The 22,896-nt window shown below is 40.3% G+C and overlaps 2 protein-coding genes across 6 annotated transcripts in view; one reads left to right on the plus strand and one right to left on the minus strand.

Moving 5' to 3' along the window:
• Positions 1 to 8,556: 8,556 nt before the first annotated feature.
• Positions 8,557 to 16,245, minus strand: LOC113029065 (ubiquitin carboxyl-terminal hydrolase 37-like). The gene is made up of 15 exons (XM_026179710.1): positions 16,043 to 16,245; positions 15,864 to 15,948; positions 12,625 to 12,705; positions 12,371 to 12,426; positions 11,999 to 12,071; positions 11,810 to 11,893; positions 11,086 to 11,141; positions 10,772 to 10,828; positions 10,536 to 10,667; positions 10,320 to 10,443; positions 10,083 to 10,234; positions 9,878 to 9,977; positions 9,661 to 9,737; positions 9,371 to 9,479; positions 8,557 to 8,736 (listed from the first exon to the last, which is right to left on the minus strand). Exons 2-15 carry the CDS (start codon positions 15,897 to 15,899, stop codon positions 8,557 to 8,559), a joined length of 1,317 nt encoding a protein of 438 aa, XP_026035495.1. The 5' UTR covers positions 15,900 to 15,948; positions 16,043 to 16,245.
• Positions 16,246 to 18,039: 1,794 nt separating this feature from the next.
• nfat5b (nuclear factor of activated T cells 5b) overlaps positions 18,040 to 22,896 on the plus strand; it is a 41,868-nt gene continuing 37,011 nt past the window's right edge. For 3 of the 5 annotated variants that reach the window (XM_026168178.1, XM_026168186.1, XM_026168194.1), the window contains exon 1: positions 18,040 to 18,337. In XM_026168178.1, coding sequence (XP_026023963.1) covers positions 18,265 to 18,337 — 73 coding nt within the window. In that variant the 5' untranslated portion in view covers positions 18,040 to 18,264. The remainder of the gene's footprint in view (positions 18,338 to 22,896) is intronic. The other 2 variants (XM_026168202.1, XM_026168229.1) reach the window with 2 other exon arrangements.

Consider the following 22,896-nt stretch of genomic DNA (forward strand, 5'->3'; position numbering starts at 1 on the left):
GAAGACCTGAAGGTTCCCTAGGTGCTGTGTGCTTGCTGTAGCTGACCAGGCTTGATTTTAAGCCTTTGAATTGAATTGTGGCACTACAGGGATCCTCAGGGCTGGAAGCAAACAAGCAGCAAGCTGCTAAGGACTTTTCACTTTCTATCAATGTCACAGTACGGCTGTGTGCAGGCAAAAGTAGGACCCAAACGCAAACTCACGGAGACGAAACGTAAACTCAAAAACACAGCTTTAATGCTGGCATAAAGTGAAACACAAAAAACAGTACTGAACTTAAACTGGGGAGACTAAAGCACGGGGAGAAATCACACAGCTATGAGGGAGGACGCAACACTGACAAAGAGAAACATGGGGCTTAAATACACTGAGGGATAACGAGGGGGAATGAGCCACAGGAGGAGAGCACAGCTGAGAGTAATTGAGCAGGACGAGGCAAGGGAAGCAAAACTAGAAACATTAACATAGAACAGACTGTGAAAGTAAAACAGGAAACACACTGACGGAACTCAAGACATGTGGACTTAACAGACTGGGGGAGACAGAACATAGGGATCTGAAACATGGAACAGAAAGGCACAGTAGATCAACATGAACATAACGCCACAGGGGAAGAGTAAAACTGAACACGATGAACACAGAAACACCAGACCTCTTCACAATAAAACAGGAAACATAATGAGACGTAGACATGACAACCCAAACTTCACAATGTAAGACACAGACATGAAACACATGAAAAGCAGGGGAGATTTACCATAGTTGGAAACACGAGGGGAAAATAATAACTAGAAACACTTAGGCATAATAATACAAACTTGATAACAAATGACACGCAGCATGAAACACGAAGGTTGAGGGGAAACTTAAATACAGGGGAAGAAAACACAAGGAGTCTAATAACCAAATGAACTTAGATAACCTAATGAACAAAATAAACTCAAACTTAAAACGCTGGGTCAAAAGACCCAGGATCATGACAATCAAGGCCAGAAGCCAACAATATGGAGATAGTGGGAGAGGAGCTTGATGAAGGATAGGATCAAAATAACCTGGAAAGCTTTTTGGCCCCACCATACAACAATTTGCATATAAATTGGGTCAGAATTACATCAGAGATCATCTCCATATATATATATATATATATCTCCATATATATATATATATCTCCATATATATATATATATATATATATATATATATCTCCATATATATATCTCCATATATATATCTCCATATATATATCTCCATATATATATATATATATATATATATATATATATATATATATATATATATATATATATATATATATATATATATATATATATATATAAAGGATATTGTCACATCGATATTTTTAAAAAACTCGATATATCGCCCACCCCTATGAACTATGTATTTGGACATATCTCCAGAATTGATTACGCTGCAACTTATATAACTCTACAATTTTATCAAAGCTTAAAAAACATTTAGTCCCACAGTCAAATAAATCTGATACATTAAGGATGCCTGCTTTACGCCACTGTAACCAGTCAACCGATGTCCCTCCAATTAAAATTCTTTTATTACTCCATAAGGTTGCCGAGGGTGATTTAATAAAGTCCCAGCGACCTGCCCTATGTAATTTAAACCACAATGTCTTTGCAATTATAGGATTGGTAGTTTTATGACTGCTATCAAACAGCTCCCTCCAAGGAGAAATACCGCCATTAACTTCCGTCTCTGTATGGGACCAGATGGGTTTAACTGGTGCAGTAGGTAACCAAGCTCATCACCCAATAATACCATTGGAAATTAGGCAATGAAAAACCTCCTTGTTTTGCACTCACTTGAAGTTTCTTAATACTTAAACGATGCAGTGAGCTACCCCAAAGAAACTGCTAGATTAAAAAGTCTAGATCTTTGAAATACTGGAATGTGTAATGGAATATTAGATAAAATATAAAAGATCATGGGTGCAGTCATCATCTTAATACAACTAATTTTACCCCATATTGTGAGACGTACTCTGGACCATCTACCAAATTCCATTTTTATTCTTTCAAACATTGGCTCCATATTTGCTCGAACCATCTTAGTGTAATCCGAGGTAATTTGTATCCCTAAATACCTCAAACCATTCACGGACCACCGAAACTCCCACTGTTTAAATAAAGTATGGGGGCAGTGTCCTGACATAGGCATTGCCTCTGATTTATCCCAGTTGACGCATTCTAATAGGGCTGGAATTGACTTCCCAGGCTGGGTCATAAGTAACAACATATCATCTGCATATAATAGAAGCTTATGTTGACTATTACCCATTGAAATTTCAAATATATTTACATTATTTCTCAGTTTTTGTGCCAGAGGCTCTATAGCAATTACAAAAAGACCGGGGCTAAGGGGACAACCCTGTCTTGTGGATCTCTGTAAAAGGAATAGGTCTGATATGAGCCCATTCGTCAATACTCGCGCTGAAGGCGAATCATATATCTTTATCCACCTAATAAAATTGTCACCAAAACCAAACTTTTATAATGTCTTAAACAGATAATCCCACTCAACACAATCAAAAGCTTTTGCAGCATCCAGCGACAGGGCCACTGTTGGATATACTGAATCATATACATAATTTTGCAAATTAACCAACCGCCTAATATTATCTGAACCATAGCGGATTGGAACAAAACCAGATTGGTCTGCATGAATTATTTTCACCATTACTACTTTTAATCGACCCGCTAAGACCTTTGCCAAGATTTTTTGGTCAGAATTCAGCAAAGATATGGGGCGGTAACCACTTGGGTCTAAAGGGTCTTTTCCAGTTTTAAGAATAAATGTTATAAGTCCAGAGTGCATTGGCTGAGGTAATGAGCCTACTTTGAACGCCTCATTATAAACATCGAGCAACAGGGGACTTAACATATCCTCAAATGTTCTATAGAAATCCAATGGTAACCCATCTAATCCTGGAGCTTTATTAAGTGGCATACTGTTAATTGCACGGGTAATCTCCTCCACTGTAATTGGAGCATCTATAATCTGCTGGTCAGTAAGCTGTGGCAGGTTTAAATCAGTAAAGAATGCTTCGAGTTTCTGTTCATCTAAACTACCTTGTGTAGAATAAAGATTGTTGTAAAAGGCCCTGAATCCATCATTTATATGTCTAATAGAAGTTGAAATAACCCCATGTGATCGTCGTATACCTGGGATATGGTTCATACTGTCTTTCTGTTTAAGACGGTATGCTAATAAACGACTCGGCTTTTCTCCCATTTCCCAATATGCTTGATTAATGCGAAATAAAGCGTATTCTGCCTTTCTGTTGTACAGTACATTCAACTTATATTTAACTTTAACAATTTTATTCAACGTAACTCTGTCTTTTGTATGGGAATGTACTGCCTCAAGTGCCTTTAATTTGGCTTCTAACGTAATGATATTCTTGTTAGCTGCCTTCTTTTTAAAGGAAGCGTAAGAAATTATCCTCCCCCTTAAGTATGCCTTCATAGCATCCCACCAAGTAGCCAATGTAGTGTCCTCTCGATTATTTGTCTGTTTGTAAAATTGTATTTCAACTCTTATCAATTTAATAAACCCAGAGTCTTTAATTAAGGACACATTTAAATGCCATCTGCGGCTTTGAGGAATCTGTAAAATATTTCCAAGACATAGAAAAATTGGCACATGGTCCGAGAATACTATATTACCAATACTTGAATCTATGGAGTTATTCACTAAGGCTTCAGAAATAAGAAAGTAGTCGATTCTAGTATAAACATTATGAGGCGGAGAGTAAAAGGAATATTCCCTGCCTTCTGGATGCATTGTCCGCCAAATATCATTCAGACCTAAATCTGAGGTCATCTGCCTTATGGCAACTACAGATTTACTCTCTGTGCCTCTCCTAGGAAGTGATCTATCTAGGTCTTGATCCAGTATTTGATTAAAATCTCCTCCTACCACTATTTGTGCACCTTCTAATTCCAAAAGATACTGTGACAGGTTATGAAAAAAGGCGAGTATGTCCGCATTAGGTGCATAGATATTACATAAAATTATTGGTGTGTCCAGTAGTTGTCCATAAACCAATATAAATCTACTTTCCTTATCTGTTATTACTTTTGTTTCAGTAAAGCTAACTGCTTTATGAATCAGAACTGACACTCCCCTACTTTTATCAGTTCCAGGACTGGAAAAGACTTTACCTACCCAGGAACATTTAAGTTTTAAGGCTTCTGACTTGCACATGTGCATTTCTTGAATAAAGGCTATATCAACTCTTGATAACTTTAGATATGTTAATATTTTCTTCCTCTTAATCCCGTTATTCAACCCCTTAACATTCCAGCTGGCTATTTTGAAATCTGTCTGTCTATCCATCTTATATGTTGTCTCCTTGACCTGGAGACAACATATAAGATGACACCGCCATGGACCTCAACCGGCAGGCTTTGTGTTACCTGTTTCTTTATACAGGAGCATGTAGGGGTGGACTGCCTTTTTATTTGATTACCCTTTTCTCATGTTTTTGTTAGTTAGGGACATTTTGGGGGACGTTATACTCTTACTTGTTAAACACATGCTCCCATCCACTGTCTTGGTCCAGAAGCTCCATAATCCAAGTGTCCCAACTCAGGTCTGATGGCATTTTTTCAGTGGTGTTTTTAACCTCTTGGGAACTTTCACTACATTCCTTACTTGATGCAGAAAGAAGAAACGAGTCAGGGATGCATAGCAAGCACAACAAGACACCAGCAGCCCAGACCTTTCACCAACTGAAGACATTTGCAGCACCATAAAACATGACAGAGAAGAGCTGGGACTATGCGAAAGGGTGAAGTGCTGCAGTAAAGTTGCAATGGTCCTATCTTTTATACAGTCTATGGTTCACTCTATTAGGATGTGATTATTTCCAAGGTCCATTTAGTTTTAGTTAGCTGAAGCTAAACCAGAAGTTAAAACGAGATGGTGAAAAACATTTTTAGTTAATGTTACGACTGTTGTTGTAATGTTGTCTCATATATAAATCTGAGTGTGCAGGTGCATCTCCGTGATTGGTGCATCCATGGGACGGACCATACAGATTGGCTAATGACCTGGAGACAACATATAAGATGAAACCGCCATGGACCTCAACCAGCAGGCTTTGTGTTACCTGTTTCTTTATACAGGAGCATGTAGGGGTGGACTGCCTTTTTATTTGATTACCCTTTTCTCATGTTTTTGTTAGTTAGGGAGATAAGACATTGTCATTTGGTTTTATTCTTTTCATAAATAAGTTTTGTACATCCTTTAGATACGGCCCCTTTTGTTTGTTGTTTTGGGGTCCACCCCGAAGCTATAGTTCGCTCCTTTCCTTTGTTAGAATTCAATCACTGTGAAAAAAAATCACCATCAAAATTGTACCGGTTGTGTGATGTGCTGCTTGGGGTCAGACAGGGGTGGATCACCCTTATATTATGGTCTGGCCACCCTTAGACAGGCCATAACACTAACTCAAATGAAAATTAAAACTAGACTGGCTGTCTGGTGTCCTTACCAGTGACCTTGGGTCTGAACTGTGGGCTCCTCTTTCCAGGTGTTCGTACTGCCTGAGTGGGACCAAGATGTGCTGTCTTGCCTCTATTGGGTTTTCTGCATGTTTCTGGCTCAACATGCAAGTATCCACTTCTTGACGTTCGCTGTTGGTTGCAGCCACTTGAGGTTTTTGGGCTCATTTGGGTTCTCAACACTGGGTGACTTTGATGGGAGTGAAAGCATCCTCACAACATAAATCACCACACTACCTGCTTTTGTTTCAGATTTTTTCTTTATCCTTGTTAACATGTTTGGGTACTGGGTTTACCTGTAATGCATTTTGTGCTCCAAAAGCTGTTATTTTGTGCAGCTGTGCTCCAAAAGCTGTTAGCATGACCTTTCTTATCATTAGATTGTGCCACACCAGCACCTGAGAGAAAAGCTTTGAGTTTGATTTTGTGTTTGTGTTTTGCAGGCACTCAGGAGAATAAGTCATGATGTTTCTTGTGCTTGTCATCTTAGTATCTCAGTGCTTGTCAATCACCAGTCAACAGTGTCACCACTGTGAACAACATCCTGCGACTGTTTGAGCCAAAACCTTCGAGAAGTCCCTGCAGCCGCTTCAAAACTCATCACTGAGCTCGATCTCTCTTTTAACACATTGGAGACAATAATGAAAGATGACTTTCTTTCATATGCTGCTTTGAGGGCTTTGTTTGTGAACAACAACAGAATCAAAACCATCCATGAAGAGACATTTCACCCGCTGATTAATTTGGAGAAACTGGACTTCCACAAACCAGTTGGAGACTTTGTCTTCTGGATGGTTTCAGAACCTGATTTCTCTCCACTATTTCAATTTTGGGAAACAAATATACAACACTGGGTCCAGGAAACCTTTTCCTGCCACTGAGGAGCTTGAAGACCCTCCATTTTTGAGGAGCTTTCCTTCAGTCTGTCAGTGAAAGGGATTTTTTTTTAACCTTGAAACTGCCGTGACCCTGTCCAAAGACCAGCTGGCCGGGTCAGTCATGGATATTCACAAATACCCCATATTACTGGTGGAAAAGAAATATCGGGGGGAAATGCAAAGAGTAACAGCTGCGGTTAGCTGACGGCCATCATACCCCTTAAATCTGAACATTGATTGGTCGGGGTTTAGTAGCTCAATAGGACAGTATGTAGGCCTGCACACACCACCAACAGGGACACGTGGCGTTTGGGTTGCCCGTTCCAGCAATTCGCTACACAGAAGATAATAGCATTGTGCAACTGGCCCTTTGATCAAATGATGAGAGCTGATAGTCACATAGTGCGCCCTGACATAGCACTGACATTTCCACATGTTGTAACGAGTAGGGACAGACCACGTTTAGTGTGTCGAGAGCATAGAGCCGCTGTATCTGTGCGCACCACCATCTTGCATTTTTTGCATGTTTGGATGTGCACCGATGGTGTGCGTCCAGTGGTGTCAGCTGGTGAACCAGCTGGTCATTTAAAAACCGCCTTTATGCCCCTCACCATTAATGGAGGTGCCATTTGAGCGCATTGGCATGGACCTCATTTTATCGATGAGAAAAAGAAAGTCTTTAGTTCAGCTGTTGTTAACTGATCTTGACTTTGTTGATTAAACGTTGCAAACCTGCCTTCAGTGTGTCCTGTTCAGAGGCCATTTAGTACACCACAGCACAGTGAGTTTTTTGAGCTGATGAAGTTCAGCCAAAACAGGAAACATGCAGCAGGAGACAGTAACTTGTTAAAATGTTATAAAAGGTACAATTAAAGATTTTCACCCTACAGGGTTGTCAATGATCCAAGGATAAATGTCTAATTTGGTCAAAGTTTTATAAGCCATTTCTGGAGAGACTGCAGCGGAAATGTTGTCACTTTTGGACTTTGCTACCTGCAGCTAAACATTTGCAGCTAAATCATTTATTTAAAAGCAGAAGCTGCAACTGATCGAGGGAATATTTGTCTGAAAACTTAAACTGAACTCCAAGGGTACCATTGCTCCAGCTTACCATCTTTACCTGCGTGAATCAGTTTGTTGAACAATCTAAATGATTCAGAAACTTCTGTGACATCAACTTAACTAAGGCTCATTACAAATTTCACAAAACACTGCTGAATACTTTTAATATTTTTTTATTAATTATTTTTGTTTTGTTGTTATTTTGATTTTAATAAAACAAAATAACATAAAGAATTAAATAATTTCTTTGTTTTTTTTTAATTTAATTTATTTTACAAGTAAATTAATAATATTAATAATAATAACAATAAAATTAGTGATGTCAGCGTTGACGTCATTAGTTAAAATGACGTTAACGCTGACAGCACTAATTTGTTGTTCCCAGAGAGCAAGCCAAACACTGGTCTAGTAAAGGACGATCTCTAGTAGTGGTGAACTACTAGTAGATTTCCGAATCTGATGTCTTTGTTTTTACATTCATCAGGTCCCAATCAACCCAAATGGCACAGAGAAATTAAAAATGCATGCCATGAAAGAGTTCAGGTCTTAGGATATTAAAAATGTCCCTGCTGATGAGACCAGTGAATGTGGGGCGACGGTGGCAAGAAAAAACTCCCTCCTGGAGGAAGAAATCTTGGGAGGACCAGGCTCTCTGGGAGGACCCTTCCTCCTGAGGGCAATACTTACCTCCAGTGTGCGATGGTGGGCTGGGACGACTGCTTTTCCTTCTCAGCATGATGACGACCTTAACTTCCTTCCTTCCTTCCATTTCCTGTTTCAGAACTGAGAATGAAGACAAAACTGGTTAACAAGGTAACAGGACATTTAAAAATTCTCTCACTTCAGGATGAGATGCTTTGCCTTCTTACGTTTCTCTTGTAAAACAGCATGTAGGCCGAGTGCTGCTGTTCCTCACAAACTGCAGATCCACTTGTGTGGAGCACCTGTGCGTCATTATAGGTGAGCCAGCGATCTGATGTAGAGTGCTGACTCTCCTCAGGATGGACAGAACTACAGATGTAGTGTCCTGAAATCACATTAAGACAAATGAATCCAACTTCTGGAAGTCAACCGATTCAAGCAAACAGTGATTTTGACTTAGTGCTTCTTAGAACATCAAAAGCTTTTGTGTGTGAGTCCTTCACTAAAAAATGTAGCAACTTTTCATTTTCTGTTTGTAACAAGTCTGTTGTTTTACCGGATTCTGTGCCTCCATAGTGACTGATGACGCTGACAAGACTATAACAGCCACCACCCTGAGAAGGAACAAATCCAAAGAGTGTTAGTTTCATAAAGTCTCACATCAGTGCCATAATTAAGCGGATTTGCTGAGGCTACGTCCACACTAATGCGTTTTCGTTTGAAAACACATCGTTTTCTCTCCGCTTTGACCTCCCGTCCACACTGAGATGGCGTTTTCCTCAAGGAAAAACACAGCATCTTGAAAACGCTCTCGAAAACGCACACATTTCAAAACGGAGTTGTCCCGTCGCAGTGTGGACACTCGAAAACGCAGACTTTCTAAAACGATGACGCATTTTAGTCATGTGATGCAGTCATGTGAGCAATTAAACAAAGATAGCCGAGTGCATTATACAGCAGTTGTTTTGATTGCTCTCAACTTTGACAGCCCTAAAAAAGATTAATATCAGTTTGTACATGCTCCGGATAGCTTTTCTTCAAAAGTGAGAATTACTCACTGCGCAAAAGTGAGTAATTCTCACTCACTTTTGCGCATGCGCAGGACTGGAACGTAAGCGTTTTCGGCCGTTTCAATGCAGACGCACAACTATTTGAAAATGACTGAAAACGCTAGTGTGGACACGGAGTTTTCAAATCTATCCGGGCTAGTGTGGACGTAGCCTGAGACGTTCTGCAGTCTGTTTTTACCTGATTGGATGGCACCACCAAGTCCCTCTGCAGCCTGACGGGGTCATCCACCTTCTGAATCTTGTAGGTTTGTGTAAAGCCAAACCTCTTCAGATGCAAGATCAGAACTCTGGCAGAAAAGAAAAAAAAAAAAAACACAAACAAGGTAGAAAATAAGAAGAATGAGTGTCAAACACAAACAGAAGATGGGAGAAAACGACTGCTCAAGTATTGTCTCGAAAAACTGATATTTGATGCGCCACAGTTTGGAAACCTGGTCAGTCGATCAATTCTGATGTGACCTTACTCACCTTGGCAGTGTATCAAAAGACGACTTCAGTTCTGAGGCCGTCCCTCCACAATCACAGCGAAATTCTATTTCTTGTTCCTGAACAACAGCACAGAGAAAACAGGCTTTATGGTAGAAAGAAATCTCAACATATGCACACACACATACGCACAAACACTAACAAAAAAGGTGTGTTAAGATCGCTGATACGACAACTCTATTGGAATTTGTGATCTTACCTTCAAGTATGTCTCTAACATGTTTATAATAGACCTCTCTGGAACAAGGTCAAGAGACAAGCTGGTGAAGTCCTCGTGCTGTGATGATTGGTGACCACAGCTACACATTTCAGGAGTAACGTAGTTAAAGTAAAGATCAGGTAGGTGGAAAAGAGGTATATGAAAATATTGCAACCAGCTCTGCGTTTCTGAAAGACAGGCCTACCTCTTGCATGTCCTCATGTTTTCCATTTTAAAAATGTGATGGTCTTCTACTGGGCAGGCATAACTTTGGCCCAGGAGAGCTGCGTTCCTCTCCAGGTGAGGTGCGAGCCTTTTGACCTCATCGAGGAACAATGTTAGGAATTCATGAGCGTCCTGCAAGAAAAGCAGAGAGATTTAAAACAGTACATCAAAATCAGATGGTAAAGCAAAAAACGAAATGTCCAAATAGCTGACGTACTTTCTGTGCACTGCTGGTGTATTCAGGAGCTTGATTGCTGAATGCCTTCTTAAAAGCTCTTAGGTGGTGATCTTTAAGGCCATAATCTGTTGACTCATGACAGTCCCTGACATCAATGAGCCTTCTGTAGAAAGGAAAGGGTAAACAGACATTTCTGCTGTTAGATCTCTTTGTTCTTCAGGTTTTTGAAGAAAGTAGAAGGTTGACGTAGCGCACCTTAAGAGCTGAGCTTCTGGATCTGTGCTCCACAAAACCTCCTGACGCCTGATGTCTCTTATGAACTCCTCAATGTTGAGGAGGCTCTGCAGGCAGGAGTTCATGTAGCAGGTGTTTCCGATGTTTGGAAACCTGACACACACGCACAACGTTTACAGTATCAGTGTAAAAGAATTCATTTTCTCCACTTTGACAAAGTGCATGAGCTTTGGTCTTTGTGCACCACGTGTACTCACCCGAAGCAGTCTATAGTCCCAGTTTGACTTTCTATTTTTTTTCCACCGCATGCTACACTGCTCCAAAAAGGTAAAAACACAAACACAAAATTAGGAAAGATGTCAGGATGCTGAGCAGTGTATGTGCATGTATGCATGAGCTTTGAAGTTGAAACATTTTAACATATAAATAATAGACAAGACTAGAAGTAGTAAAAAAGATGGAAATACACAAGGTGGAAGAAAAACGCCAATAAAAGGGAAATAAAAGAGCTCCAACTAAACCACTGCTATAAATATCTCCAGCAGCATTAAAGAGTGGCGCATTTCTTTACCTCTGATGAGACGTAGAAGGAATTTCCTTCTCTGCCACGTTTTGTTTGTGTAATTTCTGTTTAGAAACAAGAAAACCAACATCAGTAATGGCATAAAGCAAACATACCAAGGGAGTCTCTCCATGAAAAGTGTCCAGTTAGAAAATTTGGTATCATTTCATATTATTTATCACTTTAGTGAGCTGTCAGCTCATGAAGCAGATATATAGGAATATCTTTAAATAAAATAAAAACAATTTATTCATGCTTTAAATCGAGTTTTAAAGTTTGTCCTATGAGATACAAAATCCTTCACTTGGTTCTGATCAAAATTCAGTTTTTACAGTTTTTACCTCTGTCAGTGCGCCCCAGGGTGGCTGTGGCTACAATGTAGCTTGCCATCACCAGTGTGTGAATGTGTGTGTGAATGGGTGGATGACTGGATATGTAAAGCGCTTTGGGGTCCTTAGGGACTAGTAAGGCGCTATATAAATACAGGCCATTTACCATTTACAGAAATCATCCATGAAGCTTCATTAAAAGCTTCAAAAATGCTTATTTACCATAAAAAATATTTAGAGAAACATCCTACAAGTCTCTTCGAACTTACCTTTCTGTGAAAAAAAAAAACGTTTAAACATCTTTGAACTTAATTTGAGGACATAGCTGTGTGCTAAATTGCTCTTAATTCTTCTCATTTAACTGTGATGAGTAAATGCTTGATGACTCTTTCCATAAAACATACCTTCCAGAATTTAAAAAGAAACCAGCGACACTTTTTTTGTGTCTTCACAGTGTTGCTCTCTGCCTCTGCATCGCTGTCCGTTTGCTGCAGAGGACGAACAAACGTTTATTAAAAAAGTAAAGTCACTTTAAATTAACAAGTGCAATTGAAAGAGAATGTGCATTTCATATGTTTTGTGTAAAAGCAAACCGAGGAACAGCAGAGGTGTCTCCATTTTCTCTTCTTCTTTTGACCATTTTCAGTGACAGAAGCATCCGGGATGCTGATGAGGACAAAAGTGTAAATGTTATTTTTCAAAGTGGAAATTTTTTAACAAGGAGTACATGCTGGAGATTGCAAATAAAAATTAATAACTGTAATGGAACAAAATCATGTATTTTGTACATTTACACTCTACATTTTCAAACGCTAATCTCTGAATCAATATAAATTATAGACAAGACTAGAAGTAGTAAAAAAGATGTAAATACAAAACACCAATAAAAGGGAAATAAAAGAGCTCCAACTAAACCACTGCTATAAATATCTCCAGCAGCATTAAAGAGTGGCGCATTTCTTTACCTCTGATGAGACGTAGAAGGAATTTCCTTCTCTGCCACGTTTTGTTTGTGTGATTTCTGTTTAGAAACAAGAAAACCAACATCAGTAATGGCATAAAACAAAGTATATGGTATGAAAATACAAAATCCTTCATTTGGATTAAAAATTCAGTTTTTACAGAAATCATCCAAGAAGCTTCCTTAAAAGTTTCAAAAATGCTTATTTACCATAAGAAAATATTCATAGAAATGTGCTGCGAGTCTCTTCAAACTTACCTTTCTGTGAAAAAGAAGTTTAAACATCTTTGGACTTGATGTGATCGCAGCGAAAATCTCCTCAGCTTTGCAAAAGTTCAACTGAAAACAAGCAGTCAAAGGTTGTATATTTATAAACTTTCAGCATAGAATGTTCATACCCTGAACAGCAAACATCATCATTATGATATATGGGGCTAATTTGCATATTTTGGAATGTATGCTCATTTGAACTGTATGGTACTCGTCTCCAAGCAACTGCTCCAAAAACAGGTCAAGTCAAGTGGCTTTTATTGTCATTTTAACCACGTGCAGTGCAGAGGTACTGTACAGAGTGAAATGAGACCGCGTTCCTCCGAGACCCTGGTGCTATATATGACATATACGGACAAACCCAAGACTACATAAAGTGCAGTGTGCATAAATGGCAAAAATAAACAAGACAAAACAGTGCAAAACGTGACAGAACAGGACAAAACAGACACAAGACAATGGAAATGTGCAAAATGCTGAGTATTGTGCAAAAGTAACTTGGTGTCTGTATGTATATGTATGAGTGTGAGATACTGCAGATAAGTGCTTGGTAGTGACATGTGTGAAGGTGTGCGTGTGCCAGTGCAGTCACTGAGTGTTCAGGGGTCTGACGGCTTGTGGGAAGAAACTTTTCCGTAGTTTGGTAGCGAGGGCCCGGATGTTCTGGGACCTCTTTCCAGAAGGCAGCAGGGTGAAGAGTGTGTTTGAAGGGTGTGTGGGGTCCTCCAGCAAGTGGGTGTTATAAGGAGGGGAGAGGGACTCCAATGATCTTCTCAGCTGCTCGATCCAATACGCTGCAGTTACCATACCAGACAGTGATGCAGCTACTTAGGATGCTCTCGTTAGTCCCACTGTAAAAGGTGGTGAGAATGGATGGTGGGAGATGGGCTTTCCTCAGCTTCTGCATGAAGTAGAGATGCTGCTGGGCCTTCTTGGTTATGGAGCTGGAGTTGAGGGAGCAGGAGTGGTTCTCCGCCAGGTGGACACCAAGAAATCTGGTGCTCTTGACGACCTCCACAGAGGATCCATTCATGTTAAGTGGGCAGTGATCCCACTGTGTTCTCCTGAAGTCAACAATCTCTTTTGTTTTGTCCACGTTCAGAGACAGGTTGTTGAATCTACACCTCTACAGATGGCCCGCAGTGCAACCCTTCAGCTTCCTAGTAGATGCACCTATATACAAATTTAAAGACTTAGGAGACTTACTTCTCGTCACAGAGTTGTAGCATTCACAAGATTTTCAGAAAACTTGACCTTTGAACTTGAGGTCAAGGTCACTGATATTCAAACTGACCCCAGAACTTTAGTAGATGCACCAATGGCATCAATTCAAAATCCTGCCCCTCGTTCTCAAATTATTGTCTTGACCAAGCTGAGTATACAATTATGAAACAATCATTTTCCATTTTTATTTCACTATCTGTAACTAAGACAAATAAACAGTATTTGGGACACAAGTCACTATTAAAGTGGTTAGCGAGACTCCACATCTGATAACAGGGACGTGCAGAGGGGGGGGGGCTAGAGGGGCTTGAGCACCCGCCCCTTTCCTGATGAGTGCCCAAAGTGCTCTTTTGTTGAGGCAACTTTTAAAATTTTTTTATTTATTTATTATTTTTTTTATGTGTGTGTGCGTGCGGAGTCCTGTCTGTGCCCCTCAACAATAATATTTAACTATTAATCATAGTTTTGCTAAATAAAAGGATCTGGCTTGCATCAGTCACATGATCACATTTAACCAATGATCGCCCTCGACGGCAGAACGCGCTGGTTACGAGCCGGGAACGAGCTCACAAAGAGCACGCGCATTTTTTGCGGTCCGGAGCTGTAGGAGAAACACAAGTTAACTCAGAGACACAGACTGATGCGACAAAACCAGTAAGTAGGTGTACAGCGTACACTGTAGTGTGTAGCACACAGGAGTATTAGCTTATTACGTACACGTTGGTAAGCTGTCTTGTTGCAACTGACGAACTGAAACAAACGAGCGTGCTGTGTGTGCAACAGCGCGACAAACATTACCTGTCCTTTTATTAACTGCACAAGTAGTGCTGGTCACAGCTGCTGGCTACCTGTGTAAGGCTGTCATGGGTCTGTAGCTCTGTCACCGTTTTAGGGAACATATTTAGTTTTAAAGTAAGTTTCTGGGCATTTCCTGCCTTTCTGGAGGGATTATATTTCACTAAAAAACGATCTAATATGCATGTCCACATAATAATAATTATAATATATTAAAAAACACATGCTGTATTTTAAAGAACATACATTAAGAAGCAGATTATATTAGATTTATATTTTAAATAAGACAAAAGATTGTATCTCTACAGTTTAAAAATGTAATAAGCTTTGCCCCTGCACAGAGTGGATAGTGAAACAAATGGAATCATCATAAATACATTATTTCATATTTATTACTTCCCCCTCCTCATTGCTTTATTATTGTAGCTCTAGTAATAAATAATAATGTAAGGATGCCCATAGTATATACAGTATTCTGAAGAAGGTCTAAAATGTCACTGTGTGTGCATGTGTGTGTTTTATGTATATAGATTTTTTTAAATTATTACTCATGATATAACATTGTGCAGACATGGCTGGTAAGGACATGAGGAGGAAACAGTAGGAGCTGTATGAGGCTACTAAAGGCAGGGCTATAACATTTTTCTGTCATCATTTTATTATAGATTAAGTGCAAGAGTTGTTAGGTGTGGATAATTAGATTATAGTTTATTGCAATAGCAAGTTGTGCCTTGTTCTCAGATAGACAGCAAGTGGAGAGTGATATATGAAATGATGGGAAGGAAGGAAGAAGAGAAGCAAAGAGTGAATCACAGGCAGAGCCGAGTTTATGTCACAGTTTTTCGTTGCCTTATGGTTCCAAGCGCTGTCACCAATCTTTGCATTTTGTTATTATCTCATGACACTTGTTTAATCAGCTACCATCTCTCCTGTGGACTTTTTAATGTCTACAGTCTCAGATCAACACAGCCCTGCCCTTCCCATATTAGATTCTTGATGAATGTGTGTTGTTGTTATTCAGCATGGTTCAATGTGCCCCTTTTTAACTTTGAGCACCCGCCCCTTTAAACCTCTCTGCACGTCCCTGTCTGATAACAGTATAACACACTGCTTATTTATGTAAAATTGTCATCAATAAATGTGTTCAAAACAGAAGCTACACTGGCTTTAAAAGTTTTTGTTAACTCTGACTACCTGTCTGCTCTTACCTGTTTCTTTTGCTCTCTGCTGTCTTCATCCTCCATCCAACTCTACAGCTATTGTTAGGGATGACATGATGAAACTGAAGGGTGTCTGGGCACCAAAAAAAGAAAAGAAGAGAGATTGGATTAGGCTGCAGCTGGCGTGCCATTCTCTCACTTCAGGATGAGATGCTGTGTCTTCTTACGTTTCTCTTGTAAAACAGGATGTAGGCTGAGTGTTGCTGTTCCTCACAAGCTGCAGATCCAGTTGTGTGCAGCACCTGTGCGTCATTATAGGCGAGCCAAGGATCTGATGTAGAGTGTGGACTCTCCTCAGGATGGACAGAATTACAGATGCAGCAGCTGTTTCCGATGTATGGAAACCTGACACACAAACAAAAGTTTACAGTATCAGTGTAAAATAATTAATTTTGTCCAGGTTGAGAAGGTGAGCTTTGGCCAATCCCCACACCACCACTCTGTCATTACTCCTCTGTTCTTCAAGTTACAGAAAGCCAGCTTGTAAAGGGGGACCAAATACAATCATATTGATGCAATTTGTCTAATAAACCATAAGTCACTTTTTCGTAAGACGCCAACTTAGCCATTGTCTTTAGCCACTCTTCATAGGGAAGGGGGGTTCTTTTTCCGCCAATGTCTTAGCAGGACCCGTTTGGCTGTAGTAAGAGCCAAAATAATCCATCTTTTTGTATAACTAGAAAAATCTCCATCAGAAAGTTCTGTGGTTATACCAAGTATGGACAGTTTTGGTGAGATACCAAATCTCCTTTTTAAAACACTGAAAATTACCTCCATTATATTTTCCCACCAATCCCGAAGTGCCGAACAGCTCCATAAGATATGTAAAATCAAAGCATTTTGACCATCACATCTCCAACATTCGGCCGTAGAGGCCAGGTTCCATTTATACAATTGTTGCGGTGTTCGATGCCACCTATGGATTGTCTTAAGTTGAATAAATCTACTGCCTGTTTCTTTATACATAGTATTAATATTTTGAAAACATGAATCCCATTCAACTGAAGATATGTCCAATGCCATGCCCTGGGCCCAGTAGCCCTTAACTTTAAGGAGAGGGTCAGCTGACCGTTCTTGCAATAAGTGATAAATCTTAGAGGTAATGCCTTTACCCAAGGATGATCTTGAGAGCAGGACTTCCATAGGGCTGCCCACAGGACAACTCAAAGGGGTTCCCAGCCACTTCGATAATGAACTACAGTATGGTGTTTTGTTGCTCGCTGTTTCTGTTCTTTTCTTGGATTTTGGGTTCCCCAAAACATTTCGCTTGTATTTCCATTATTAATCTATACTATTTTCTATTCATATGCTGTCTTAATTCTTTTACACACATTCATATTCTGCACATTCAGATTTTTTGCATAATGACTGAAACTAGCACCACCGAAGGAACAATGGGCTGGGAGGTCAGTTTCTTGATCATTAATATGCAAATTGTCATGACCATTGATCAACAACCACTGATCAAAGCTCAATGATCAAAGACCATGAGTACCATTCACAGAGAGTTGGGGAATGGCTGCAATCACAGCATTGTAAGACGGCGAAAGATGTACCCTCCTCGATTCAGAGATGGTCTTTCCCTAGTGTTTTGGGGTTTAAAATAAAATTAGACGTCTTTACAGTGTAGCTTACAAAATAAACGCATTCGTAGGTTATTGGAAAAGTATTATTTGAAAAGTTACAGTATTTAAATCCCATAATAAAGGGAATATTAATGGTAAATGGTAAATGGCCTGTATTTGTATAGCGCTTTTCTAGTCCCTAAGGACCCCAAAGCGCTTTACACAACCTGTCATCCACCCATTCACACACACATTCACACACTGGTGATGGCAAGCTACAATGTAGCCACAGCCACCCTGGGGCGCACTGACAGAGGCGAGGCTGCCGGACACTGGCGCCACCGGGCCCTCTGAAGTGTCTTGCCCAAGGACACAACGACCGAGACTGTCCAAGCCGGGGCTCGAACCGGCAACCTTCCGATTACAAGGCGAACTCCCAACTCTTGAATCTGCATATAAATAAAACGCTCGTGCCCCCCCATACCCCTCGTGTCTCTGGTAAGCTACTACACAACTCCCAACGATCTTACGTATCCCCGACGGCACTTTTTACGTGTTGCGTCACGGCTGTAGGCGTGACTATCCACGTGAGCCAGTGATCTCTGCTGGTCCGCTGACAACAAACATGCGTCGTTGGCAGCCCGAGGGGATACTCTACAGCAGAGTAGCGGCGGGGGCAGTTAACCAGCTCTAAGGACACTCTCACGCTAGTAGCGACCGCTGTCCCGTTCAAAGTTTTGGGGCTTTCTGTTCGGAGAAACAATCAAACGTTTTAGCGACGCTGTGTTTGACGGTGTCCGGTTTCCTCACACTGAGGGATTGCAATGCCCTCTGACTTTATCTCCCTTTTCAGCGGGGACCTCGACCTGAATTCACCCAGATCCTTGTACTCTAAAGGTAAACATTTTTTATTCACGTTCTCTCTCGCTTGTCACTCTCATTTGCCACTTTTCGGAGTTTACATGTGCGACTGACCGCCTGCCGCGTTTGGTCTAAGGGTTTAAACAAGTGTGTGCGTGGGTGTGTTTTTTGGAGGGGTTTTTTGTGCGGTGGCTGAACTCCCTCCTTCACTCTCATTCATCTGTAAACCATCTCTAAAACGCCTGCTCAAAATAACGTGAGGTACTGAATCTCTTATAGATAATTTATAGATATTTCCTGTGTGTACTGTGTCGTGGGATTGGCCCTTGAAGCAACGTGGAATGTTTTTTCAATTATTATTATCTTTTCTCAAAACTAAAGCCCTGGGCAGCTGCATGCACACCGGTCAGACCAGTTTACCAATTCCCTGGCAGCTGAAAAACGGTGATATCTATGTTCTGGGGGTTGTTTGAATAGGCCATCAGTGACCCCCGCCCCCCGAAGCACTACATATACAGGGCACTGCCCCCAAAGCAACGCTGTAATGGGATCATGGACATGAACTGTGAGAGCCTCATGCAAGCTTTTACATAGCATAGCCTAACTTAAATGAACTTAACTAGGTGTAAATTTAGAAAAACACAAAACAAAAACAGCGTCATTTTGTAGTACCCTGTTAATTACATGAATGAGTTTATCCATACAATAGGACACACATGTGGGAGCATGCTGCTTTGCATGATACTAGTGAGAAAAGTGGAAAAAATAAGTCTCCCAAAACTGTCATATGTAGAAATATCTTTTGGAAGCGATTTCATCCGACAGGGGGTGTGCAAAGCTAATATCAGTTTTTAAGGTTAAGAATAGTATGCTACCCTTTTCTCATAGCAGTGGGTTTCAGCAAACGAATTAAGTGGGTGGCTTCATTCATGCTCGTGCGGAAACTTTGCATCATTAAGAATCTTAATTGGAAATCTGTTGCCAGTTTTAACCTGAAAGTGTGAGTCGATAATGGGAAAATAATATAATTAGTAATTTAATTTATGGGTCTTTGTAAAACACAAAACCAAAATGCCATAATTCTGTAAATCAACAACTGATTTTCCTGGCAAACGCTGCTTTTACAATGATCTTAGACTGAAAAACATGTTCTTAAATAAACATGAAGGTCGTGGTGCAGAATTCAACGCTCAACTTTACTGCGGCTGATCATGAAGAGAAACGATCATGACTCAAGATAACATGCAATAATGACACATTGCCTGAAAGTATATTTATCATCTTTCTGTAGAAACGTTTTGCAATTTGCAATAAGTTGGAGAGAAAAAGTTGAAAAGTTGAAGCATTTAGGTTGTTTTAGAATGTCGCACTTCCATTGCAACCTCTGTCCAGAATTGTGAAATGCTTCCTCTTGTTATTTCAAATTGTCATGCTGTGGTTTTGGTTTGTGTCAAACTTTGAAACTATTACCCAAATGGATGCTCACAAATTGTGTTATATCATTTCGCTGGCTCAATCACTGGAAATGTGCAGCAATGAAGACCTTCTCTGCCTTTTCTCCCTGCCCTAGCATATTTACCAGAATATTAACATCTTTTTCATCAGCTGCTTTCCTAGATTCAGGAGTCCATTAATGTAGTAAACAAGTTTAACCCAGTATTGCTTTTATTTTACCAAATATGTGTTGCACTGGCTGCTCATATTAAACAGTACTAAAGTTTAACATGAAGGTCACCACATGGTCAAGTAATTGCTGTGAACCAATAACCCACATAGCAAGGAGGTCTGGCCTGGATCTTGTACCAAGCCGGTACTGCTGGCTGACTTCTGGCAGCCAGCAGTACTGCCTATGGTACTGCCTATGTGATGGCATGCCACATCCGGCTCGATTGTGGTTTGGTTTATGTGGCCCAGGCCCATAGAAAACAGGTCTGGCCTGGATCTGGCATCAAGCTGGCACTTCTGACTGATTGGTGTCATGGCAGGGTGTATGTCAACCAGATGTGGGCCAGGTCTGGCAATGATGGCACTATTTATGTTCCTGTTTTCCTATTTTAGTTAAAAGACCCAAATGCCATGTTGCAATACTATACTGCTATGGTAGCCAACATTTCAAATGCAGGTTTGACAGGTTATTGAGTGTACACTTTATCCAAAACCTAGTGACGGTTTACTCATGTTTACCACCTACTGAGCGAAAGGTTAGTGGTTCAATCCCTGACTCCTCCAGTCTGCATGTCAAGAGTGTGAATGTAGTTAGGAAGCACTGAGTTTAGAGAAAGTGTGTAAATGTGGCATGTTGTATAAAGCATTTTGAGTAATCCAGGACATGAGAAAAGCGCTATGTAAGAATCAGTCCATTCACTGTCTGAACAGAGTTATGTTACTTTTGCACTGTTTTGCATGTTCTGGCACATGTTGTTATTATTTGGCTTGATTAAGGTTCGCATTCGGCTGACATCTGGGGCCATAGCTGAAACTGTTATGGGCCAGCAGTGAGTCTACAACTGGCCCGTGGCTGCACACAACTTACACATGGCCCACATACTGCAAAGAATGACGGCCCTTTGGTGGCCCAGATCAGGTTTGCCAGAGGTAGTCCACACATTGGCCAGCACAGGACCACCAGTGTGTCTGCAACTGGCCTTAGGCTGGCCCATGTGTGGGCCACCTCTGGCAAACCAGATCTGGGTCACCAAAGTCCCATCATTCTTTGCGGTATGTGGACCATGTGTAAGCACATTGTGTGGGCCAGATCCGGGACATACCAATTTCGCTATGTGGCAAAGTTCAAACTGCTCTAAATACTAATTTTTAAACAATTTCTTCTGTGACATAAGAGAAAAGTGATAATAAATATAGTAAAAATATTACAGTAAAAGCAACTTTACTTCAATGCTTTTGTAAGCAGCATTGATCATTCCCAGTAATGCTCAAGGATAATAAGATAACAATTTGTTTTTGCTGTCAATTATATAATTTAACTTTTTACTCCTAACTCTAGACCGTGAACTCTTATGCACCACATAAATCAGCTAAAACTCCTTTGAGATTAAGGCCAGTGGTAACTTGTTTTTAAACCTGTTAATCGCACAATTGTGTGTCGACACCATGGTCTGTTTAGTGGAGAAGCTGGGTTTCACTGTGTTGGGTATGGTCCTGATAAGGCCCACTCTTCCACAGTTGATTTTTTTTTTTGGAAAGAAAGCCCCAGTTATCTTTTAACTCCTTCACATCAGCTTAAGTCGTACCCCAGCCCAGAAATAAAATGTACTCTCGATCAGAATTTTTTGCTGTTTTTTTATTTTTATTTTTTATTTTTTTTATAAATAGGTAATGCTCGTCTGTAAAATGCCTTTCTCACACAAGTGGTCACAAAGAGCTGTCCCCAAGATAGAGCAAGATGAGTAAGAAAATAAATGCCATTTAAAACAATAGAAAAGCTGCATTAAACAGCAAAACATGATGAGGAACATATTTTTAGCTTGCTGTTGCGACAGAGAATGTAAAGTAAATCCAATAAACAATAGCACTCAAGACAAGACTGTTTGCTATCTTTTACTGATGGACTGTAAGTTAATGCATGTAATAAAATGTCTCTCCACCAGTTTCACATTAAGTTGAAGAATGTTATGGGTTCTGCACTATCTATCCCAGTTAACAATTGTACGACCCTCAGATCTCGACATAGTTTTTTTCTCTCTCTTTTTTTTTTTTTCTATTGACACGACCAAAGCCTGGTCAATCATTACCTTGCTGGTTGCACTGTGTATAAACCTGGGCTTAAATAGCACTCTATTAATATTGACTCTGCTGTGTTAAGCAAACTTAGCGGCATGCTCTTAGAAATATTTGACTCCCTTGAAAGCTCGTTGAGATCTGATGACGAAAGAAACAATATCATAGAGGGGAACCGTCTGAAAAAGAGCAGTGCATTAAGAGTTGGCGCTTTACTCTGAATGTTTCTGACGCAGACACGTCGCCATCTGTGGACTCTAATAAACTCCTGTATTTGGAGATGTAAATAAACTCATGAGTCAGTGGTCTTGGGAACTTAAGCTCATTGTGAACACGGTGAAACGCACAGTAAGGTAACTCACAATCTTCATCTTTTTTAACATCAACCCAGACCTGTTCACTTTTCGCTCATACCCCTCTTCCTCTGCCATTTATAAGTGCCTATCATAACTGTTTTCTATATCGGGCCTGCTGTATAATGTCCAGACTGACTCTGTCTCAAAGGACCTTAACATTTATTTTGACTGAAGGCCATTGAAGCTCCATTATGGCTCCTCGCCCCACAAAATTACTACTCCTGTAGTTATACTCTCTCTGAGGCCCAGCCATGTTGACAGAGCTAGTGGTGGTTTTTGTTTGTCTTTTGTGGCCTGGAAGTGTTTTATGATATTAATTGTTATGAACAAAGCTACATGCAGCTGGCAACTTGACTAATCTAAGGAAGAAGTAGATCAGAGTCGACTAGCGAAAGTGGAATGCAGACAGACGGGCATCTGGACTAATGGCATGTTCGGTCTTCTATCCCCCAGTGTCTCTGTTTAAACATGACATGGCTGTGCAACTGTTACTTTCTGCAC

The sequence above is a fragment of the Astatotilapia calliptera genome, chromosome 1, assembly GCF_900246225.1.
Source record: "Astatotilapia calliptera chromosome 1, fAstCal1.2, whole genome shotgun sequence".
NCBI lineage: Eukaryota > Metazoa > Chordata > Actinopteri > Cichliformes > Cichlidae > Astatotilapia > Astatotilapia calliptera.

Excerpts from the sequence above, each read along its gene's own strand:
- LOC113029065 (XM_026179710.1), bottom strand. The coding sequence starts at position 15,899 with ATGGAGGATGAAGACAGCAGAGAGCAAAAGAAACAG. Across the intron at positions 10,444-10,535 it reads CCAGAAGCTCAGCTCTTAAG|AAGGCTCATTGATGTCAGGG; the intron begins GTGCGCTACGTC and ends TCCTTTCTACAG. Across the intron at positions 10,235-10,319 it reads ACACCAGCAGTGCACAGAAA|GACGCTCATGAATTCCTAAC; the intron begins GTACGTCAGCTA and ends CTTTTCTTGCAG.